General features: G+C 41.5%; 1 protein-coding gene across 7 annotated transcripts in view; it reads left to right on the forward strand.

Annotated features, from left to right (window-relative positions):
- The window catches only part of RBM20 (RNA binding motif protein 20), a 108,910-nt gene extending 87,758 nt beyond the window's left edge, over positions 1-21,152 (forward strand). For 2 of the 7 annotated variants that reach the window (XM_075026361.1, XM_075026362.1), the window contains exons 6-14: positions 437-580; positions 1,967-2,098; positions 3,964-4,043; positions 4,869-5,556; positions 7,453-7,551; positions 9,009-9,678; positions 12,102-12,221; positions 12,984-13,105; positions 17,073-21,152. In XM_075026361.1, the coding sequence (XP_074882462.1) occupies positions 437-580; positions 1,967-2,098; positions 3,964-4,043; positions 4,869-5,556; positions 7,453-7,551; positions 9,009-9,678; positions 12,102-12,221; positions 12,984-13,105; positions 17,073-17,183 (2,166 nt within the window). In that variant the 3' untranslated portion in view covers positions 17,184-21,152. Of the gene's footprint in view, positions 1-364; positions 581-1,966; positions 2,099-3,963; positions 4,044-4,868; positions 5,557-7,452; positions 7,552-9,008; positions 9,679-12,101; positions 12,222-12,983; positions 13,106-17,072 lie in introns of all 7 variants that reach the window. The other 5 variants (XM_075026359.1, XM_075026365.1, XM_075026360.1 and 2 more) reach the window with 4 other exon arrangements.
- The last annotated feature ends 374 nt before the right edge of the window (positions 21,153-21,526 follow it).

Below are 21,526 nucleotides of genomic sequence, written 5' to 3' on the forward strand. Positions count from 1 at the left end.
ACTGAGTAGCCTCCAAACTCCTGCTGGTGCTAAGTACAGTGCAGTGGCCTGCGCCCGTGGCAGCCCAGCCCTCTGCTGTGACATGCCAGGGAGCTGAAGCCCTGGAGTCTGTAAGGTTTGAGGTGGCAAGTTAGCTTTTGCAGCAATAGTGTTAATCCTGTTTGAAGGAGAGCATCTCTTCTAGAAATCCTCTCTGGACTTTGTAATGTCCAGGAATGGAGACTCCATTGCAAGCTGCATTTCAGTTAAACATTTCCCTTCCCATTTGTATTTCTAAACCAGGATGTTAAAATACAAGGTTTTAAAGAAGAATATTTGTCCTTAATAACAGGCACGCAGAACAGAACATTTCATTTTTTTGCAGAAATGTAAGGTCTTATCTAGTGGATGGAATATCCAAGATAAAAACATCGTTTTGAGTTGTTTTTTTCCCCAGTTTCCCCAGAGGAAATCTACACTGGGTCGAGTTGTTCACATCTGCAACCTCCCCGAGGGAAGCTGCACAGAGAATGATGTCATTAACCTGGGCCTCCCATTTGGGAAGGTCACCAACTATATCCTCATGAAATCCACTAATCAGGTATTGTGCATTTGGGGTCACCAGTATTAATGTCTATTGGCATAAAGACATATTGTTATGAAGACAGAGTCTTTGGGGAAAATCTCTTTTTTTGTAATAGAAATATTTTGTAATTAAATAGATGAAGCCTGCTTTTAAAGTAAAAAAAAAATTGGTATTCGCAGAATGAGATGATGGCATAAACATGACCACTGCCTTATAGTTGTTGTTAAAAAAACCCAGAAATCTCAATGAAGTGTTGTAAAACTGTACTAAAAAAAAAAATTTTTTTTAAGTGAAGAACTTGGCCACCTTCTCTCAGCCATTTGCTAGGATTACTTTCAGACTCCTCTTGTTCTGTTTGGGAGGTTTTTATTGCTTTTTTACTGCTACTCATAGAAGTGAACTGGGCATTGAAGAATGACTTGCACTCTAGTCTGATTCTGCTGTCTTACAGTGTTTGCTGAACTGTTGTTACAGCAGAAGCAGATCCTGCAATGGTGTAATTACAGTTACAGGCTGGAGTCAGAGCCCCCAGGCCATGGCTGCGCTGGGTGATCTGGTGTGCACATGCTAAAGGAAGGCTGTGCTCTTACAGGGAACACTGACATCTCACTCACTCGCTTTTAATCTGTACTGGATTGTAGTAGAGCTCTTTCTTCAAGGTAGCTTAAGTCTGCCTTAAGTAGCTTAAGTCTACCAGTGGTAGGCTGGGAAGACTAGAAAATCTTCTCACATACCTGCAGCAGACAATACAGATGGATGTAGAATCCATGCTGGTGGGCAATGTTGAGATTGTAATGTTTCAAAATGAAGTCATTACACAGCTGTGAGTATACTTTTTGACCAGTTAAACTGGAGTCACATCAAATGCAATTTTCATGTAAATAAAAGGGCTAGTTAACATAATTCAGGTTTTTTAAACTCTTTTTTTGGCTTTGTTCTGCCTACTCATGCTCTGATGTTCTGCTTTTATCTGGATTCCTTGCAATTCTGTAAGACACAGCTGACAATATCGGGAGCAGTGCATGCTGCAGCGTTGCAGTTCTGCATCCTGTCAGCAGCTGATCACAGTGTAGAAGCACCAGTGAGGAAGCGAGGGAAAGGAGATGTTTTCATATATTGAGAAAGATTAGATTCCAGTCATTTATTTTTTAACTAAACTGGCTTCTAAGGTTGCATATCGGCTTTAATAGCTGGGTTGAAATCATTATTTGAAGTTTAAAGGAGGCTGAGCAATGGACTGTTACTATTTCAGCACCAGGGCTGGAAAGCTACCCAGTCTATACTATCAAGACATTTTGCATGAGAAGAATCCAAATGAAAATTGTTGTGCTGCCTTTTCTCTCTTATACTTCATATTTTTAATTATGTAGTAGATTTTAAAGCTCTCCCCATTTGTGCTAGGCCTTTCTGGAAATGGCTTACAGTGAAGCAGCACAAGCCATGGTGCAGTACTACAAAGAAAAACCTGCTATGATAAATGATGACAAGTTACTTATTAGGATGTCTAAAAGATACAAGGAATTGCAGCTGAAGGTAAGATAGTCATTCCTGGTTAGATTTCCTGAGTTTCCATGGCACGTCCTGGAGAATACATCTAAAAATCTTTGCTGATTACTGATTTTTAATTAATGTTTTAATATTATGGAAAAAGAAATAAAGATAAATTAATGAATGTATGTTAACAGTCTTTTAAACTTAGCTGCTTGCTCTTGTTCTAAATTTTAACTCTTGGAAGAGATCCCATTTTTTCTGGTCCTCTCATACCATTGTTTCAAAAATCCCTTCTGAGCTTCCTTCTGAGCAGGCTCCCCACATTGCTTGGTCTAACAAAGGTCTAAAACACAGCCATGTGTAGGATACAACATGTCAGCAAAAATAAGATGGTCCTATCCTTTCAGTCAGGCATTAAGCCTGAAGCAATGCTTTTCACTGCTTGCATGCTTGAGCTGTAGTACAACCTCTGTACCACGCAGTGATGGCAGGGCTAAACATCACACTGATTTCTTTTTCTTTCTTTCTTGTGAATGACCTAAATTGAAAAGCAAGGTTTTTGTTTTTGTTTTTTTTTTAACATAGAGTCAGAACAGAGCAATAATCTTCAGACTTTCTGTAGAGTGTGTGACACTGATGATGTATGTGGACGCCTGAGGGATGTCCAAAAATCAGTGCTCTTGTAAGCATATTTATGGAAGCTTATGTACTGCCATGTATAATCCTAAGAGAGTTTTTTTTTTTCATGGAGACTTGGACTGGAACAGGCAATGCAGAGCTGAAAAGCTTCATATTGTATTATCTAACACAGCACAAAGTTATTTTATAAAATAACTCTGTACCATTCCAAGAGGTTAAGGGGCCTTTTATAAGCCTTGAGGGAAAACAAGTAACTCAGATGGCTTGGTTTGACCTTTGGAAAAGTCTCTTTCCCTCCTGTGGTGCATAATAGTTTAAGGAGACTTAAAGGAGTTGCCAAAAGTTCATAAACCAGTGCAGTCTTTCTTAGTGTGGTACGGTGAGGAGTTCAGATGTGAGGTGGTGGAGACTGGGCGTCTTAACATAGAGGTGGAACAGGAATTACGCAGGTGAGTGTGGTAGCCTGCCTAGATTTCAGGAAGATTTTCAGCTTTTCCAGTAGCAGTTTTTCAGGTCCTGGAATTATTTTTCTCTGCACGAGCAAAAGCCCTCTCTCTTTGTTAAAAACAAACAAAAGTGCAACATGGAAGGGGGAATATGCATGAGCTATTTAGCACTACAGACTGCTCTGAGTTCCTGCATGATTATGTTGCTCAGCTGTGCATGCTCCAAGTGTTTGACAAATTGCATGCACTCCAGCCTGGAATAGTGCATCTTTTGTAAATGATCTTGAATCTCAACTAATCAACACTCCCAGTACACGTCTTTCTTGCACTTAGCTTTTCTGAAGCTCTTGTGTCTGAACATAGTCTTTTAGAGCTATACTCCAGAATGAGCTAAACTCTGAGATGAAGAGAAGGCAGTTCATTCCTAGAGGATCAGAGATAGGCTGCTATACACCTTTAATTCAGATATTAGAAAAATTGTCTGGTTTGTTTTCCTCTTGCATCCAATTCCTAGAAAATACTTGGTAGTGAATGTGTAACAGGGAAGGACAAGCTAGTTTTCAAAGCCTGTTAGAGCAGCCAAGTATGAGGAGACAGTGCTACAACAGAATGGAGCAAATTTTCCATTTGTATCATTTTACTGCTTTGATCCTGTTATTGAGATACCAGCTGCAGAAAAGACGGTAACCACAACACTGGAACCAAATATTTCTTAGTAGTAGTATAATTGAGTGATGCATGGATGCTGTTTCTTGAAGGACAAATCACCTGTATTAGCTTGGAGAGTAGTGCAGCATGCTAAACAGTGTCTGTCTTATTTAGAAACCAGGTAAGAACGTGGCTGCTATCATCCAGGACATCCACTCGCAGAGGGAGAGGGACCTGCTGCGTGAAGTGGACAGGTAAAGTTTCTCCATAGTTTGAAACTGGGACCTGGATAAGTCTGTAAACCTGCAGGTAGAAAAAAAATTATCTGCATGCTTCCCCCTCTTATCTCATTTGCTTTCTTAATTTGGATTTCACTTCAAATCACTGTAAAAATAAAAGTCAGTACAATAGTAGGTACAGGGCCTATATAGTGAGATCAGATTGAAACTGTGCATGTTATGAAAATAAATGAACTCTTTCCTACTGATGATGATGACTCAAAAAATATGCCTGGCATGTGAAGAACACACAAATGAAACTGTTCCCCTCTCCTCCCCCTTGAGTGAACAGCATAAAGGCTGGGGGTGCTGTGAGACCTAGCGGGAAGAAGCCAGTTCAGATTAAAACGTATTTGGGTATATTTCTGATCTGCCTGACTTCTGGACCCTCCAGCAAAAATGGAGAGGAATCACAGTCCTAAAACATCTCCTTTACACAGGTGATCCTTGTCACTTTTGTCTCAGTGATGCCTTAGATGAAAGAGTATTAAGGATACAGACATTAGGGTCATTGTAAAGGTATTAACATATTATAAGCTTTTAATGCTAAACCCCTATGAGACGCTTTTAAGAATGAATGAATATATTCTTGACAGATCTGTGGGGATTTGGTTAAGCTGTGTGGATATGACACTGCCTTTTCTCCTGTTCACTGTGTTTGCAGCTGCACAGTGCATGTCTGTGAAAGGCCTGGGGTCTCAGGTTCGCAGGTGCCAGGGCAGTCCCCGTGTGTTTCCAGTGTGCAAGAACATGGTAGACCACAGTGGGTCAGCCAGTTACAACTGTCTTTTCCCTCTGCAGCAGGTATGGCACGGAGAGGCCCCGCTCTCGCAGCCCCATAAGCCGTTCCCTGTCGCCCCGATCCCACACTCCCAGCTTTACTTCCTGCAGTTCACCCCACAGCCCAATGGGGACCAGCAGGACCGACTGGGGAAATGGGAGAGAGTCGTGGGATCAGTCCCCGTATTCTCGACGGGAAGAGGAAAGAGACAGCAGAGAATGGCGAGAGAATGGGGATGAGAAGAGGGACAGGACTGACACGTGGGTACACGAGAGGAAACATTATTCCCGACAGCTGGACAAGTTTGATTTGGATGAACGGATTGAAGGAGGCAGAGGGCACAGAGAAAAGTATTTAAGGAGTGGTTCCCCTGGCTCCCTTCACCCTTTATCTGGCTACAAGAGCAGGGAGGATGACTATTACCGAAAAACCTCTAAGTCAAAATCTGACAAGTTTCAGAGGCAGCTGCAGGATTTACCTGGGAGATCTAAGAGAAAGGAGGAGGCAAAGTTAAGGGAACGCAGGCATTCTTACAGCGAGGATGCTGCCAGGGAGGAGGCAGCTGAGCAGAAGCACAGCAAAGCGTCTGAGGGCTCCAGGCAAAAACAAAGTGATAAAAATAAGGTGAAGAAGGCTGAAAAAGACCAAGAGGAACATGCTGTTGCTGAAGGCAGTGATGTGAAGGAAACCAAGCCTCCTGAGAATGAGGTAAATAGAGATCTCAAACTGTATGTAAGAAGGTGGTAAATGCTAAAGTAATATATTTTCTGAAATATTTTAGATCAGTTGTGTGGGTGTAGTACTGGTGACATGCAATGTTTTACCATGGTAAAATCAGGGAATATAGTCCTAGGGGAGATCTTGGGAGGGCATCTTGTTTACCTCTTTGCCGGGATCATGCAGATCTATTACACTGTTGCGGTGTTGGGTACATGGGTGTTGTCTTTCTGTGTCAAGCACAGAACCTCTGGGTAACCAGTGAGGTGAAGGGGACAGACAACTAAAAACCAAGTGACAATCTGCTGTTTGCATGCATGTTGTGTGTGCAGGGGCAATTGCTCTGCTGCTCTCTCTTCTACTTCTGTGCAGAATACCTCATAGGTGCTGTCTCTGCCTCCATCACCTCTTTCCTCTGCCTGTGATGTGGATTGAGTTATCTGGGAATGAAGTGGTATTTTACAGGGATATGCAATATTTGTAGGACAATCCAGGGAACTGGTTGTTCTAGTGCTAAAATGGGGAATGAACTTTTAATGAGGAACATTTTCTTTTTGGTCAACTCGACAGAGCAGTTGGTTTCTATTAATCATATGTCCCTACCCTCAGCTGTGGCAGGGATAATTCACACCACTCCCTTCAATGTGCTGGCAGGAATCTCTTCCCGTGGCAGAACCACTGAATCAGCTCACCTGTAAAATTATGGGATCTCTGGAGACATACTCCCAGTCAGTAAAGTGGCAGCATTTGTGGGTTTGATTCTCCCCTGGGAAAAAGTGAAGAGGGAACAGATCAAGATGCCTCATTCGCTCAGTCCCAGTACAGCCCATGCTCATATCCCCACCCTATGGAGATCTTGTTACTGGCTCTTGGCCACCTTGCCTCCCACAGTCCCCCCTGGGGATACACTGCCGTCATCCACCCCCGGGGACGCTGGCGCAGCAGGCTGCAGAGCTGCTTTGCTGACCAGGGGTCCATCTCTAGCTTGTGACTTTGTGCTGCCAGGGCCATCTTTGGTTGTTTTTAGTTGACCATGTGTTCATTCTTCTCATGTGGGGGCAAGGTTGGTGGAAATCTTTAGATCTTGTAACTCAGCCAGTCTCTGTAACAGGCAGGAACACTACTTCATGCCATAGATATGTGTGTCTGTACCACCTTTGTCATCTTTCTGCTTTGGCTGGTATTTCACTGTGATGGATGGTTGCTTGGGATGAGATGTCAGAGAGAAATGTCAGACAGCATCCTAAATCACCAGTGTTGCACACTCCTCTGTGTGTTTTTCAAGTTATTTTAAAGTGGCTTTGTTAAAGGCATGCCTCTCCAGGGACTACTGCTAATAATTTATTTTAAAAGGAAGAAGTAGGTTTGAATGTCTTGAACTCACACTTTTGCTTCGCCCCTCTTTTACCAAATGCCAGGTAGTACTGTGGCTTTGTTATTCCAAAGTATGGACTGTGCAAGCAGTTGCATTCTCAGCTGATCCTACATCAATAAACAAAACAGTTGAGGTCTTTTGCAGAGTTTTAACACTGCTGCTCTCCTTACCATGTCTGAGCCAATGTAACAGATGTGGATAGAGAACAGAGGAGTGGAGGCTGGAAATTTTAATGAATTCACATTCTCCCCCACCTGTCTTCTAGCCAATTCTATGATATAAATTACAAATCTCTAATTTTGTTTAAATTTCTTTTTCTTAATTCTTATTTATGCAGCTTTGCTAATGGAATCCAATTGTTGGGTCTTTTCCCACAGCCTAGTTGACTTGCATATACTTTAGAAATAAAGAATGTGACCTTGTGAGTGACTTTGCTTCCCTAAACCCAGAATAGAAACATACTAGAGCACCACTGTGTGTTGCTATACATGTATATGTTGTATTTATTTTAGCTTGGAAAAGAGGAGCAAGTTCCAGAGAAGAGCTCACCTTCAGCTGATAAACAAAGAAAAGAATCTGGAGAGATTCTGGAAAACACAAGAAAAGAGAAGGTTGGTGACACATTGTTGGTGCAGCTTCCACGACAGAATGAGTGAAAACCCAGGTTTGGTAGCACGTTCTCCCAACTGAAATATTAAAACCCCGTGGAAAGGCATGTAAAGGGGTTGTAGAAGGGGATTGTCTAAATTAACTTGCCTTTTCTTGACCTCTGCTTTAAGGGATAGCTTTTCCTGAAGTCTCCTGAACTTTTTTTAGTTGCTCTTTGCCGATATACGTTGCTTCACATGCATAGCCCTTGGCACTGGCAACTGTAAGTAACGTATGCCCAAGTGAACTGTGTAACTTTGTGAACCGTGCCCAAAAATAGGAGATGCGGTCAGTAAGTGGTGAAGGAGGGGACTAATGATGAAAACTTTTCAGAACATTGGCCTTAAATGGACTGTAGATAGTAGCCTCTTCTGACTGTTTCTGGTTTTAATTAAATAATGTCTTTACAGCACCCCTACTGCATCATCGCAGTTGGGGACAGCAATGTCCTTGGAATTTCTCCAGCTTCATATCTGTAGGGTCATGGGTTGATGGTCAGATATGGAAGCTATTGATATCTGTTGCTGTAGAAAACTGATCTCCTGGCAAGAACAGTGTCAACTCCCAGAGTTTTCGTGCTGTTTTAGGATTCTAGGAGGGGAAGTGTGGGAATGGCCAAACAGGAGGAGAATCCAGATTATTAATAGATTATGTGTACGCGATGAGTCTGGGAGTTGAAATCTAAGCTGCAAGTGTGTCTTAAAAGTAACATATACCTTATCATTCTAATACTTCTGAAGTCCAATATTAGTGTCTGAGTTCTATGTCTATAACTGCATGTATGAGGTATTTCAGATTATGTACCTTGGAGTATAACTGTAAAACTGATTTTTCTTAAGGTCTAGGCCAATCTCTGCCAACACAGTCCCTGGCAGAGGGCTCTTGCTGGTGGAAGTAAATGACTGCAGAAGATAGCCATGTTTTCTCAGTCACCGTAGGAATTTAAAGGACCTAGTCCAGCAAAGTGAAAGCCACAGTGGCTAGACTGGGGTTCAGTATGTTCTCATTGTGCTGCCTATTTCTCGCCACCCTGGGATGGAGGTAGAGGAAGGGGAGAGATTCTTTTCCTTGGGGATCACATAGTAGCGTCAGTTGCATAATAAAGTATAACAAGTTGTGCCTTGTTCCACTGTTACAGAATAGTAAGAAGCAGGAGACTGGAGAGACTGTAATCCCCAAGGCAGTTACAGAATCTCCACAAAGTGAAGTTTATGTGATAATTAAAAAGAGATCGCTTGTCCTTGTGTATAAGGTTTAAAATCACAACACCAAGGCATACTGTTCTTTGAAACTAAAATACAAGACGGGTTAGGTACGGCCAGATCAAAGTTCTTCCTGGTTACTATTGTTCAAAGCCCACTTTTTAACAGTGATGATCTGTAATCACTGATCTCTCAAATGTTTTGCATCTTTGTGACAGGACCGAGACTGGGAGAGTGGAAGTGAGATAGAAGGTGAGACCTGGTATCCTGCTAACATGGAGGAATTAGTGACAGTAGATGAAGTGGGAGAAGATGATTTAATTATGGAGCCTGATATAACTGAGCTTGAAGAAATAGTACCAGTTGATCAAAAAAATAAAACTGCTTCAGAAATGTGTCCCTGTATGTCCACTATGTTAGAACTGAAAAATGATCACAGCCACTTAATCAGGAGTGAAGACAAATTTGCCCATAAAGCTTTAGAAACAAACTTCAGATCAGCAAAGGGCAGTGTAGCTTCTAGTGGCTGTCAGGATGATGAGGAGGATGATGATAATGATGATGCTGTAACTGAAGCATCCAGCCTAAATCTGGACCCTGAGCAGAAGCCAGAGGAATTGCAAGAAGACCAATCTGCTAAGGAGTCTGATCCCCAGCAGAAGGAAGGAAAAATCGATAAGAGCTCTGACACTCATTCAGAGCCCGAAGATCACCATATACCTTCTGTTGCTCTGAAAGAAGAGACTCTCCAGCTCCCTGATACATTTATAGATGATTACAAACAGATGGGATCACAAGGAGCTGAGAGCAGAGAAGTTATGGAAATGCTTGTTAAAAACACTAGTGAGGAAACAAGACACGGAAGCCAAGAGTGTCCAGAGGCCAAGGGTAACTACTGGTTTTTTCTTTTCAGCCTGCAGAAAGCCTTGCATGTTTTCTCTGACAGTAGACTGAAATTTATTGCTAACAAGAATAAATGTTGCTAATAGTATCAAGACTTGTCCTAGGAGCGGCTCAGTAAAAGAACCCCAGTGCCTTTCGCCAGGCTAAACCATTAGAGGCTCTTAGCTGAATAGTGTAAAGGAAATATGATAAGCAGCTTGCAAGCTTTCTGAAAGGCACAAGCTTCTATAATTGTCATGTCAAGGTTCACATGAGTTTAGCTGAACTCGTTCAGTGCCCTGCTAAATTTATTTTGAATTGTCAATGAAATGAGTGACAGTCTCTGAAGGTCAACAGAAAAGCATCTGTAATGTCTGGCTGGCTCCTGGACAAGGTGGGTATTCCTACACAACATACTGAAGCCTTAGTAACATGGAAATCATCCATAGATTGTTACTTCTCAGTCCCTGTTCACGCAATTATGTGCCTTTTGTCAGGACTTGCCTTAACATCTCCAGTTATCTACTGCATGCTGTCTTTAATATAACTGATAGGACATGCTGTGAGATAATGCCAATAAATGTAATCATAGCTGCCTATTAATATTTTAGCTGTCAGGAAAAAAAGGGTCTTGAATGTCTGAAAGTGAGTTCAGTTCCTCATCACACTTTCAAGTGAAACTTGAGCAAATGGGCTGTATATAATGAGGTGAAGTGGAAAACAACATAGACCATATTGGCCAGGAATGTTCTTTTTTGTTGCTACTGGAGCCCATGTGATGGAGAAGGGGTTGTGAACAGAAGTTGATGGAATATTTTTGAGGGTGCAATGTTCCACCAGAAAAATGCTGGAACATTTAATGTGAATGTCTTTATTTTGAACTAACTTCTTCCTCCATGACAGATTTGAAACTCGCTCAGTTTTCAATACTTACATATTTGGCCTGAAGACACCTTGCCAGGCTTTGCATATTTGGGGCTGGGGATGGCAAGGTTGGCCCCCCTGGGCTGCCCACTTCACGGGCAGCCAGCTGACGAGAGAGAGGGGTATCCCAAGAGCATAGTTACTTGGGTGTTTTCAGCATCTCAGCTTCCAACTTGCCAGCAGGGAGCCTGGAAGCTCCAGGGCAGCTTGTGCTTCCCAGGTCCCTTGCATGGACTTGATATCTGGGATCTGCAGTGCAAGGCTCTAGGCTCTCTGCCAATGCAGCTGCCAGCTCAGAAGCCCAGAAATCAACTTAAGTGGGACTTAAGTTGCTACAAAGGCCCTGGGTGTCTTAAGAAGGGCTAACTGAAGCTTGCAAGTTTTCCAGGATCTCTGTTGCAGATTTGGAAACCTGGGATGGGCTTAAAGTTAACTTGAAAGCCAACTAGACAGGATTTCATATTATTTTCTTTTAAATCATGTAATAGACATATTTAAAACAATGAAGAAAAATTAATTCTCATGGCCAGAAATGGCAGATCTTTGAACTACAGACTTGAAAAACAAGAAGGCTTTCGTTTGGGCAAAAATATATTTGTTTTATGAGAAAATACATCCCTTATCTAGGTGAAATCTGCAATGCAATAGAATTTTGTCAGTGTAAGGGAACGAGTTCTTCGACGTAAGAACTGAAGAATAGGAATCAGACCAGTTTATCTGTAATTCTGTTGCTCTGTGATAACAAATTTCTCTTTTTTAAACAAAAACAATTCACATGTTGGGAAGGGAGAGCATCTGTTCTTTTGACTGGCTTTATCTGGCTCAGCAAATCAATCCACTGTTTTCTACACCTTGAATCTCCTACCTGTGCCCATTAATGTCAGTCAGCAGGGACTAACCAAGCCATCCCTACTGGCCAGGAACCAAAATCTTCAAGTGGCCAAGGGCCATAAAGCAGAAACTACCCCTTGGAGAGCTGAGGATGGGAAAAGAGTGGGGCTCTGGGGAGAAGATGACCATGGTGCTGCAGGGGTCCTACCAGACGAAGGTTTGCTCTGCCCACACAGCTCCTTAGGCAGTTTGGGGATTTACTCTCAGCAGGTCCTGCTGTCCCTCCCTTTCTCAGCAGCCTCTGTGTTAGCCCAGCTCCATCACTGGTCATGCAGTACCATACGTGGTTACAGAGCTGCAGTTGGACCATGCTTGTGCCAGAGGCATGTATAATGTTATAGATCTATTTGGAGATTAAAATATGAAAAGAAAAAAACATAATGGATGTGAAATTGGAAATAGAAAAACGGTCTACTGGGAGAAACAGGGGTGCTGCACAGTGTAGTGCAGCTGTTGGGGTTGCACTGAGTGGTCCTCTGATTTGAATGGAAAAGCATTTTTTCCAGGTTTTACTTCATTTCTAGATCTACCCAGAAAGTGTTCCCAAGAAGTTTACAAACGTCTCTTTAAACTAATAAACTATTTTCATTCAATACATTTATTCATTTGTTAAGCAAATTCTAGGTACTTGGAAATGAGATCTCTGGAATACCCAGAGGTAGATTCTAAAAGAAGGCACTCTCCGCCAGGCTGGGAACAAGAGGACGTCTTCACTGAACTCAGCATTCCCCTGGGTACGTTCAGATGCCCAGGCTGCCCTCAGCCTGCAGTGCTGCCCACTGCAATACCTAGAGCTTACAACAAGATGTCACTTTAAGGCTACTTGCTATGTTTATTTTTCAGAACAGATGTGCGGAGGGTGAAGGCACAGGGTATATGACAGAGGGGTAGCTGTTGAAAGAAATAGGCTTTCAATTATAGATCATTGCTAATTTCATTCAAGATGAATGGCAAAAGATAGCTGTTAATGTTGATAAGATGAAATAAGTTCCTTTGGACTATATGTGGAATATATATGAAAAATACTTTGTAATGTAAAAGTCTTTGTCATAAAAGTATTGCTTATACTTTCAGTAAAAGCAAAAGTACTGGTTTTACTGTGTAAACACTGATAATGAGTAAAACACCTGGAAGAAGTACATCCTAAAGAGCAATCTGTGTAACTTAAGCATGAATTTACTGCTAATAAGTACTATTGCTATTCTAGCCCTTGAGGTTACACAGTGAAGTTTCCAGTCAATATTATGCACAGGAAGGTACATTTTTAAATATGTATAATAGCTATGAGAGAAGTGGAAGGTCTATTTGCAATGCACAGGATTTTAAACTGCAGCTCAGTATTGCAAAGTTAGGGAAATCAGAGAAGTGAATCCAGGATTCAGTCTTCATATCTATGCCATTTAACTAAACAGCAACTTTTTTCTTTGAAAACAAGTTTATTGTGGAGGGGAAGGGTTTCAACTGACATTTTAATGTAATTCAGAATTTCTCAATAGGTGTGGAATTTGTGGTGCCTAGAACTGGGTTTTACTGCAAGCTCTGTGGACTCTTCTACACAAATGAAGAGACAGCAAAGACAAGTCACTGCAGAAGTACTGTTCACTACAAAAATCTTCAGGTAAAAACACACTTGAAGCTAGCTAACAACCAGCTCATGGGGTAGATTATGTGTTAAGACAGATGATGCTACAAAAAATTAGGTTTTATTCTGTGGACAGAATTCAGATGAACTGAAATTTAGATAAGCAAAACTCTTCGGTAGTTCCAAATGTTAGCCCACTAATTTCTCACTCCCAGATCCTTGAAATCAACTTCTGGATCATAAGTAAAAAGGGGCCAGGTGATAATTTGATATTCTCATCTAAATTTGGTCCTTGTCACTAGCACAGCTTGCAACTCAGATCTTTAATTCTCTGTTCTTGAGGGTCCCAGATGTTTCTATCACTGGGAGTCAGCCCAGCAGCAGCCTTTCTTATTGCTGAATTTCAGGAGCATTAAACATGCCACTTGTTTAATAATGTTGCCAGACTTACTTTTGCATTAGCGTGAATTTCTGCAGCATGTTTCAGCACGCAGTACTTTGTGACGCACAGGCTCTCCAAGGCATTTCCTGTGACCTGCTGAAATCACCTCCCTGTGCTACAGAACAGCATGGCAGATCAGCCACGCAGAACACCACTACTGAATAATTTCTATAAGGTTATGCAGAAGCATGTCATTACTTGTATGGTTTCCATAAGAATATACCATAAGCGTATCAGCACTTGATAACAGCATACAGAGACCACAGGTGCTTGCAGTTCAATTAAAAGACCCTACCTTTTTCATTTTTCAGATGCACAGTTGATAGTATCAGTCATGACAGCATGAGCATTAACTGCCCTTTGCTGAGGACTCCTCAGAGGAGGTAGCGTTACCGCTCATCTCGAGTCCCTGCCTGTGTGCAGGGTGTGTACGCTGCAGAAGAGACTTTTGTTGGCATTCACATACTCTTAGCAAAAGTCATGAAAGAGCAAAGCAAAGCTGCTCCTTCTTTCTCTGTTCCTTCCCTCTGCCCATAGTAAATGCTGGAGCTCTGCTTCTCTTCAATTAACACTATCTTTCCCTAGCTGGCTAGTAGGTATTGGCTTTTCTAGTGGCACTCAGAGTCAAATAATGTCTCTGGGAGAATTTTCTTCTTCACTCTCCTGAAGTTACCTAGTTGTAATCATACAAAGGCCTCTGGCTTTCAAAGACTGTGCCTGCAGAGCTGTGATGCTTGCTTATAATGGATCCTTCAAGTGTAAGCTTGAAAAACAGGTGCCCAGTTTGCATGCCTTTTTTTGCTTCGTACAAAAAAATCCAGAGGGATTCACCAGAGGTGGCACCACTCGGTGCAGGCTATGTATCTCATGTGAGTCTGTCCCAAAGAAACTTGTACTAAACCAAAGATTGCAACTCCAGCCCCTGCCCCTGGCAAGTGGTCCCATGGAAAGAAGAGGGATTTTTTTCGTTTTCTAAGTAATTTTGTTAAAGTCATAGGAAAAAAGGTCCAACTAAAACTGAGTCAGTGTGAAAAAAACCCTCTTTTTCTCCCTGTTAAGACATTTCCCATGAGCACTGTGTAGATACCTAACACTGACTTGAGATAAAAGAACAAAGACCACAAAAGCTGTTAAAGTTAAGTCCGTCAAATATGGTAATGAAAACAGACTGTTCTGTTGAGCCATACCTCTTATCTTACTAAATGGAGGAAATAAATGTCTCATCCAACTTTTGCCCGCTCCAATGGAAACTCAGCGAATTTTAAGTAATTGTTCTCTACCAGAACCCTTTTAGTTGCAATAATGCTTATTTATGCAGCCTGCAAGAAATGTCAGTCTTCCCCTGTGATGATGCCATTTAATGAGTGTATCCACCAACATAAGAATTATGGACTCTTACTGTATGTGAAACTATGGGACTGCTGCTGCAGACTGTCTTTCTGTTGTCCTGCCTACATGACAATTACCATTGTCCTATGACGACATCGTCCCAAAGGCTCTCATGGCTATGAGTCTTTTATAGTTGATTTGCTACTTGTTGTCTTTCATGTGATCTCCTTGGAGCCACATCCAAAATATATGTTCAGTGTTTGGATTTGAATGCAAAACTGAACAGTTTGTTTACCAGTTTTCTTTGAAAAGCCTTGCTTAGATGATGATGATTTTGTCTTGAAGTAAAATAGTCAACTTCATCTGAGTATGGTACCCCCTGAAGAACAGCAAACACTGAAAAAAATTCAACTCTTTCTTTGTCAGCCTTGCAGACTTTTTGTAATTTTCCATTCTCTTCAGCTTAATAAATGATTTTCCCAGGTGATATTTATATTTACAGATCCACTGCATTTTCCATGTCCAAAAAATCCATCATTTGTCCATCCCTCCCACCACTACCACAAAAAGCTGTCAGATTCATCTGTTGTAAGCTACCTTGACAAGTCTGCAGCTTTTTATCCTGTTTTCCACTGGCTTTATGCAGTATTCCTCAAAACTCTTATTTAAATGAAAAAATACTTCTTCCTTGACTGTTATTTTGCTATAAATTAATCTGAATGTCTGGCCTGTGAACTTCAAAATTGGTGTTTGTAGTTGTCAAGATAGCTGACAACATCAGCTAAAGGTGGTGGATAAACCTCAGTCTTATTTTGGTGGGTAATCATTAAAAACCAAAAATGCATGGGTTATCTGATCCACTGACAAGCGTTAGTGATTTATTAAAGTTCATGGTGTACGGATCACTTCTCCCAGCCTTTATGGACCCTATATCTCTGTATACTACTGTAACATTTACTCTGGCTTTCTGCCACATGGAATTTTGTACCCAGGGATCAAGACTGAGAGTTATGTAAGTTCCACAGCCAAATCTCTATATTCAGAGCAAGAAGGGTCCGGTTGTCATTTTGTCACAGGTATATGCCCATTCATTACCATTACTGAGTCCCCTTCAGATGTACCTCTTACATCCAAAACTTGTATTTATGTGAGACAACCTGGCAGTCCTAACACAGCCCTTAGTTTTTTTACATCCATTTCTCATTTCACCTCTGCCCCATGGATGCCTAAGGGTCAACTGTACTCTGGGGGGGATCTCGCAAGTAGATAAAATTTTGCAGTGATGCGAGATAGTCTTTTCAAAACAAATCAGAATGAATAATCAGCTAGAAAAGAGAGTTTTATGATCCTAATAATATGCAGGACAGTTATTCTTGCCTGTGTTGTAAGTCATTAATAAGAACATCTCTACATTATCATGTGGGAATTTCCCATGTGTATATCTAGACTAGCTGCTGCTGAAGAAGCTTCTTTCCATCCATTTCCAGGTCTGTTGACCTTGAATAAATACTTTAAGCACCATTTCCAGACCCACAGCACTTCATCGTCCATTTTGCATGCAGCTCTGCCAACCAAGAGCACTGCCAAAAGGCTGAAAGCCTCACTGGCCATGTCTGTATTTTTAAATCACGCTGAGTACTTAAAGCACTGAAAGGCTTTATCCTAGCAAAACACAATAAATGTAAATACTCTAGCCAGACTGCTAAATTGTGTTCATTATTATTGAGTTTGATTAATCCCTTAAAACAAATGTTCTTGTGCAAAAGGTGTATCTCTGAACTGGACATGCTGAAAATGTAATATATTTGCTTTAAATTGTGACTCAGAAACTGCATCTATTTTCTGACACACCAGTCTTATATTAGCATAATTCAGTTGACTCAGTGATTCAGTTCCTGACCTATAGCATATGGGAGTAGACAGTTCGCAAGGAGAAAAGGTGAGGTCTAGTTACACAAACCGATGGGGGGTCATGGTCCTCCTGGTTCTGTCACCAGTTCCCCTTGTGGCACAGAGTAAATCACTGAACTCCTGGGGCTCTCCACGTGTGCAGGTAGTTTGCCTGACACAGCTGTATTTCCTGGCTTGAATTGTCACCAAAATGGGGCTTCTATGTGCTTTCTTCCCTTTTGAGATGCTGGGAGAGTGTGAGAGCTCTGAAAAGGCATAAAGCATCTCATGTTGAATATTTTCAGTTTTGGTAACGATGCTTTGTTTTTTACGTGATTGCAGAAGTATCTATCCCAGCTTGCAGAAGAGAGCCTGAAAATGAAGGAAGAAGGCAGCCATCTGCCTCAGGATGACACTGGCATTGTTCCTCACTTTGCAAAGAAAAAACTATGATGCGGATGAACTGGAAGAGCTAAAATGAGTGAATGCTGATACTTTATTTTTTTTTATTTCTATGATATAACTGTCAATTTGCACTGTACAGAGGAGGGGAAATAAAGAGCATGTTCCATGCATCTATGCCCAGAGTGCCATTAAAAACCAAAATGCCTGAAACTGTTTCCCACGGTGAAGCAATGCTGGCATATCTGTTAAGAAGTGGAGCAATTCTTTCTCACACTCTGTGTGCTGGGAGTGGTTTCCTAGATTAAATCAGAATTCTCAGGGATTCTTGAAGTTTTAATTCTGATGTGACACATGAGGTCAGGTGGAGTATTTAGAAGCACTCAGCATCCTCCAGTGGTCACTGGAAGGAAAGGAGATGTGACTATAAATAGGCTTTAATGTTGCTTAAAATATCTTCAGCCATTTCACTCCTTGCCCCACCAAGAAGTAGAATTTGCATAGGACATCTAAAGCCATTGTGCTAAAACTAGTCAGTAGATGGCATAACATAAACCCCATCAGCGTCCACCTCCATGTGTCTTAGAGCTTGGTGAAATGATAAGATGTTTGTGTTGTTAAGCACTGACTGTGTTGTACGAATGCAGAGGGAGCCACAGTCTGTCCCAGGGACCGTATAGCCTGAACCCGGCACAGCGAGAGCAATTTGAATACACATGCTGACAGCTAACCTGCTCTGGTTTTCAGCATTTTCCATGGTGTGATCAGGATGCTCTCCAGGTACCGTTGTGTTTGGAACTCTTCTTTTTGATAATTCTAAAGGGTGCCAACTTTGAGTCTTACAGACTTGAAACTCTCACGAGAGGCTTTTTAAAGTGCCATATGTTTGGACCATGTCTCTTTTAGACATTTTATTCAAGATCCTTGCTTTTGGGGTCTTTTTGTTTTCTTTCAAGCTTGCTTTTCCTCAGCTTGGCAATGTTGAATTTTCCTGGTTTTCATGGAAAGATGCCAGACTTTTAATATTGTTTTTGTATTTTATTTCCCTGAATTTTTTAAGGCGAATACAACAACTGATGGCTCACAGAATGCTGCACTAAGAACACAGGATGCACCAGCAGCTCTGGCATTATTATGAGCTATTGTTTCTGCACAGTTGTTGCTTAGTATTTTGCAAAGTCCCTTTGAAATGCACTGTACAAGTTTCTGGTTCATTTCAATAGGGCTTTGTGTAGTACAGTGAATATGTATGCAAACCATTGCCAGAATTGATCCCAGAGTTATGCTTTTATAAAATGCCCCATGCAATCTCGACAGATGGAGATTTGGAGACAAATTTCCATTCTTCGCCTGACTCTAATACTTGTCACAGTATGTTCTGTAAAAATTGCCGGTGCTGGATGTCCTGTTTAGATGTTGTTCAGAGGAAATAGTTTCCCAGAAGGTACCAGCCATCCCTAAGGATGACATGGGTGTCACAAAATATTGCAAAGTGGCTAAATGGCCAAAACTGCTTCCACCAAAGTATTCGTTCCATTATGTCTTGTGCCAGCAGCCATGCTCGTTCTCTGAAGTACCCTGTAGCCAGGCAGTGTGTCTCAGAGATGCCTGGTGTTGTTGCCTGAAGCCCTGTTCCATTTCATGGCCTATGCTTTCCACTTGTTCTTACCAGAGGTGGGTTCAGATTTCATATTTGGAATTCCTGCTTCTTGCAAGTTGAGGGATTCTTTGCATCCCAGATTCAGACATGGCCTATGCAAAAGACAAGGGGAAATGAAAAACATTGCAGGCTAAATCCTCCTTTGTCCAGACTTGAAGTATGTTAAGACTTGGGTCCATCTGTCATTTAAAACAGCTTTTTTTCTGTTTTGTTTTTCCCTATGGAAAAAAAATAATAATATTGCAAACCAGGTATTTTTCCTTCAAGGGTTGGGTTTTTCTTTGATTGTTTTTCACATTGCAGTGAAATTTGAGCACAGAGCTGTTGGGGCAAGAGCTTGTATTGCAAGCTGTAAGATTACAAAAATGGCAGTAAAGATTGTGCAATTGTCTTCTAAAGCACAGCTCTCAAGCTGGTCATGTACCATCTGAATATGAAGTTCCCTTCATGCCCTTCAGCACAATCTGAGCACAAGGGAAGGAAATCACTACAAATGCAAGCATCAAATCTTTGAAGCTAACCCTGCTATCAAGCTGGGGCTCTCACCGGCCTAATGGGAGCTTGTTAAACCATGTGGTTAAGCTTAATTGGATGTGAGACATAGCTGACTGTATATCAAAGTCATATGCCTCCAGCAACTTTATCCCCAGGTAACCTCAAATGAGAAAAGTATCGCTGTTATTACTCTTTATTTGTATTGCAGTAGAAGCTACAGGTCCACTGCCTTTATTATAGGCACGGCACAAATCCACAACAAAGACTTTCCCAGGCCAAAGAGCTTTAAATCAGACTTTCTGAAAACAGACAACAGGTGGATACAGGCAGGCAGGGAAAGCAGTAGGTAACCATGAGATTTTGACTGGCAGCAGAAGAATAATTAAAATGAGTGTTTACCCAGGGGCTTATTTTTGGATTTACGGGAGATGATTCAAACTACTTTCCCCCTCCTCTGGTTCTGAACCAGGTTCACTCCCATTATTCACTGCTTGCATATTTAACCTCCTCTTTTTTTCCTGGCCCGTTGCATTAGACACGCAAAATCCCTTTTAAGAGAGTGGGCTTTGGTATCCTTGAGTCCCCGATCGCTTAAGATTCAGTCTCCAGTAGGACTCCAAAAGCTGGCTGGAGTCTTTACTGAGGCTCACCAGGAACTGTCCTGGCTCCGGACACCTTGTTCGGGTCATGGGTGCAGGCCCTTTCTTGCCACTGAGGAAGGAAGAGGCTCCAGATGGCATCTCTGCCCTATGTAGTTTCCTCTTCTGGAGGTAGATGACTTGGGTGAGTGACGCAGGTGCAGTGCCCAGCCCCGCAGACGTGATCAGACCCAGACATTTGTAGAGGTGGTTTGGACACCCCCTCCCTTTGGGCTCTGTCCTGACACAGCAGCCATCTGCAAAACCCTGGGTATGGCCGTGCGGGCAATTCCCCTTCTGAGAAGGTCCTTTCTCCCCCTAAAACTCAACATTTGAAAGCAGTTAAAAGCAATCCCAAGTCTCAACTAGCTCCTAATGATCCCTATGATCAGTTTTCAGCCTGATGCACTTTCAGAACTCAGAGGTAATCTCCTTCCCTCTCCAACAGGCCATCATGCAATGCTGACAGGCACTCAACTCCTCAACTTCTCTTTACTACCTATTCTGCTGAGGAAGAAGGCCACTGTAGGCAGCCACTTACCTTTCTCAGCTTGTGTAAAAATGTGTTGTTTCTTTTGGTTTATTATATTTAAAATCTTGACTTCTTTTTAGTTGGCATAATTCATCATCACTATAATCCACGCTGTTTATTAATACATTATATATAGAGAGAGAGCGCACAAAGCAGGCTCAGGTCTAGCCAAACAAATACTGATATTTATAAAGGAACTTCCTTAATATATATACAAAGCATTTCAACACATCTCAACCAAAGATTGCACTTTTTTTAATAGGGACTATGTTCTTCCTCTTTGTGAAATCTCTATTGATCTGAAATAGTCTTTAATGTCAATCTGCAACTTACTTTTTTTCAAGTAAAAATTAAAGAATTAAACATTTGCCCCATAAGATCAGACAAAGTTTCATATTGGCTTTAACACTAAATTAGTGTTAGGCTAGTTATGTTCAGGGTTTTTCTATTCTCTAAGGATTAAGGCTGTGATTTGTTGAATTATACTTGAACTGGACCAGATGTACTATTTATTGAGCTTATATAATCTTGTTAATTTAAGTTTTGGCTTGTAAACAGTTGGAATTTGTTAGTACTTGTTTAATTATGTAGGAACTGTCACCAGTATTAACTGATCTGTGTAACTGATTGCAAAGTGTTTCAATTTGTGTTTCTTAAAAAGAAAGATTTTAATAAAGAGAATTATAAAGCATATACATTGGTGGGCAATTGTCCCAGCAACAACATGCTTCTAGCTTCCCAGAGGATCGATTAAAAATCAAAATGAATAAAAGATAGTTTGGGGGATAAGAAGGAAGCAGGAGGCCAGAATGTTTGCTCTTAAATACAATTTCTAGAAGTTGTGATTCTTACCAAGTAGGTCCTGCTGTACAGATTGTGAGTGATTGCTGTCGGCTGGTGCTGAAGTTGAAGTGAACACATCTTAGCAGTTCACTCTGTAATTACTATTAATTGTCATTACCCACTCCAGTCCCTCTAGATATGTCCTCACTTCCCTTTTTTCTCTTTATTTCCGAATGAACTGGGCAAGCTGTCTGTCCCCACTGGCTTTTCTCTGTCTCCATCCAGG

This window comes from Buteo buteo, chromosome 4 (genome assembly GCF_964188355.1).
Source record: "Buteo buteo chromosome 4, bButBut1.hap1.1, whole genome shotgun sequence".
NCBI classification, from domain to species: domain Eukaryota; kingdom Metazoa; phylum Chordata; class Aves; order Accipitriformes; family Accipitridae; genus Buteo; species Buteo buteo.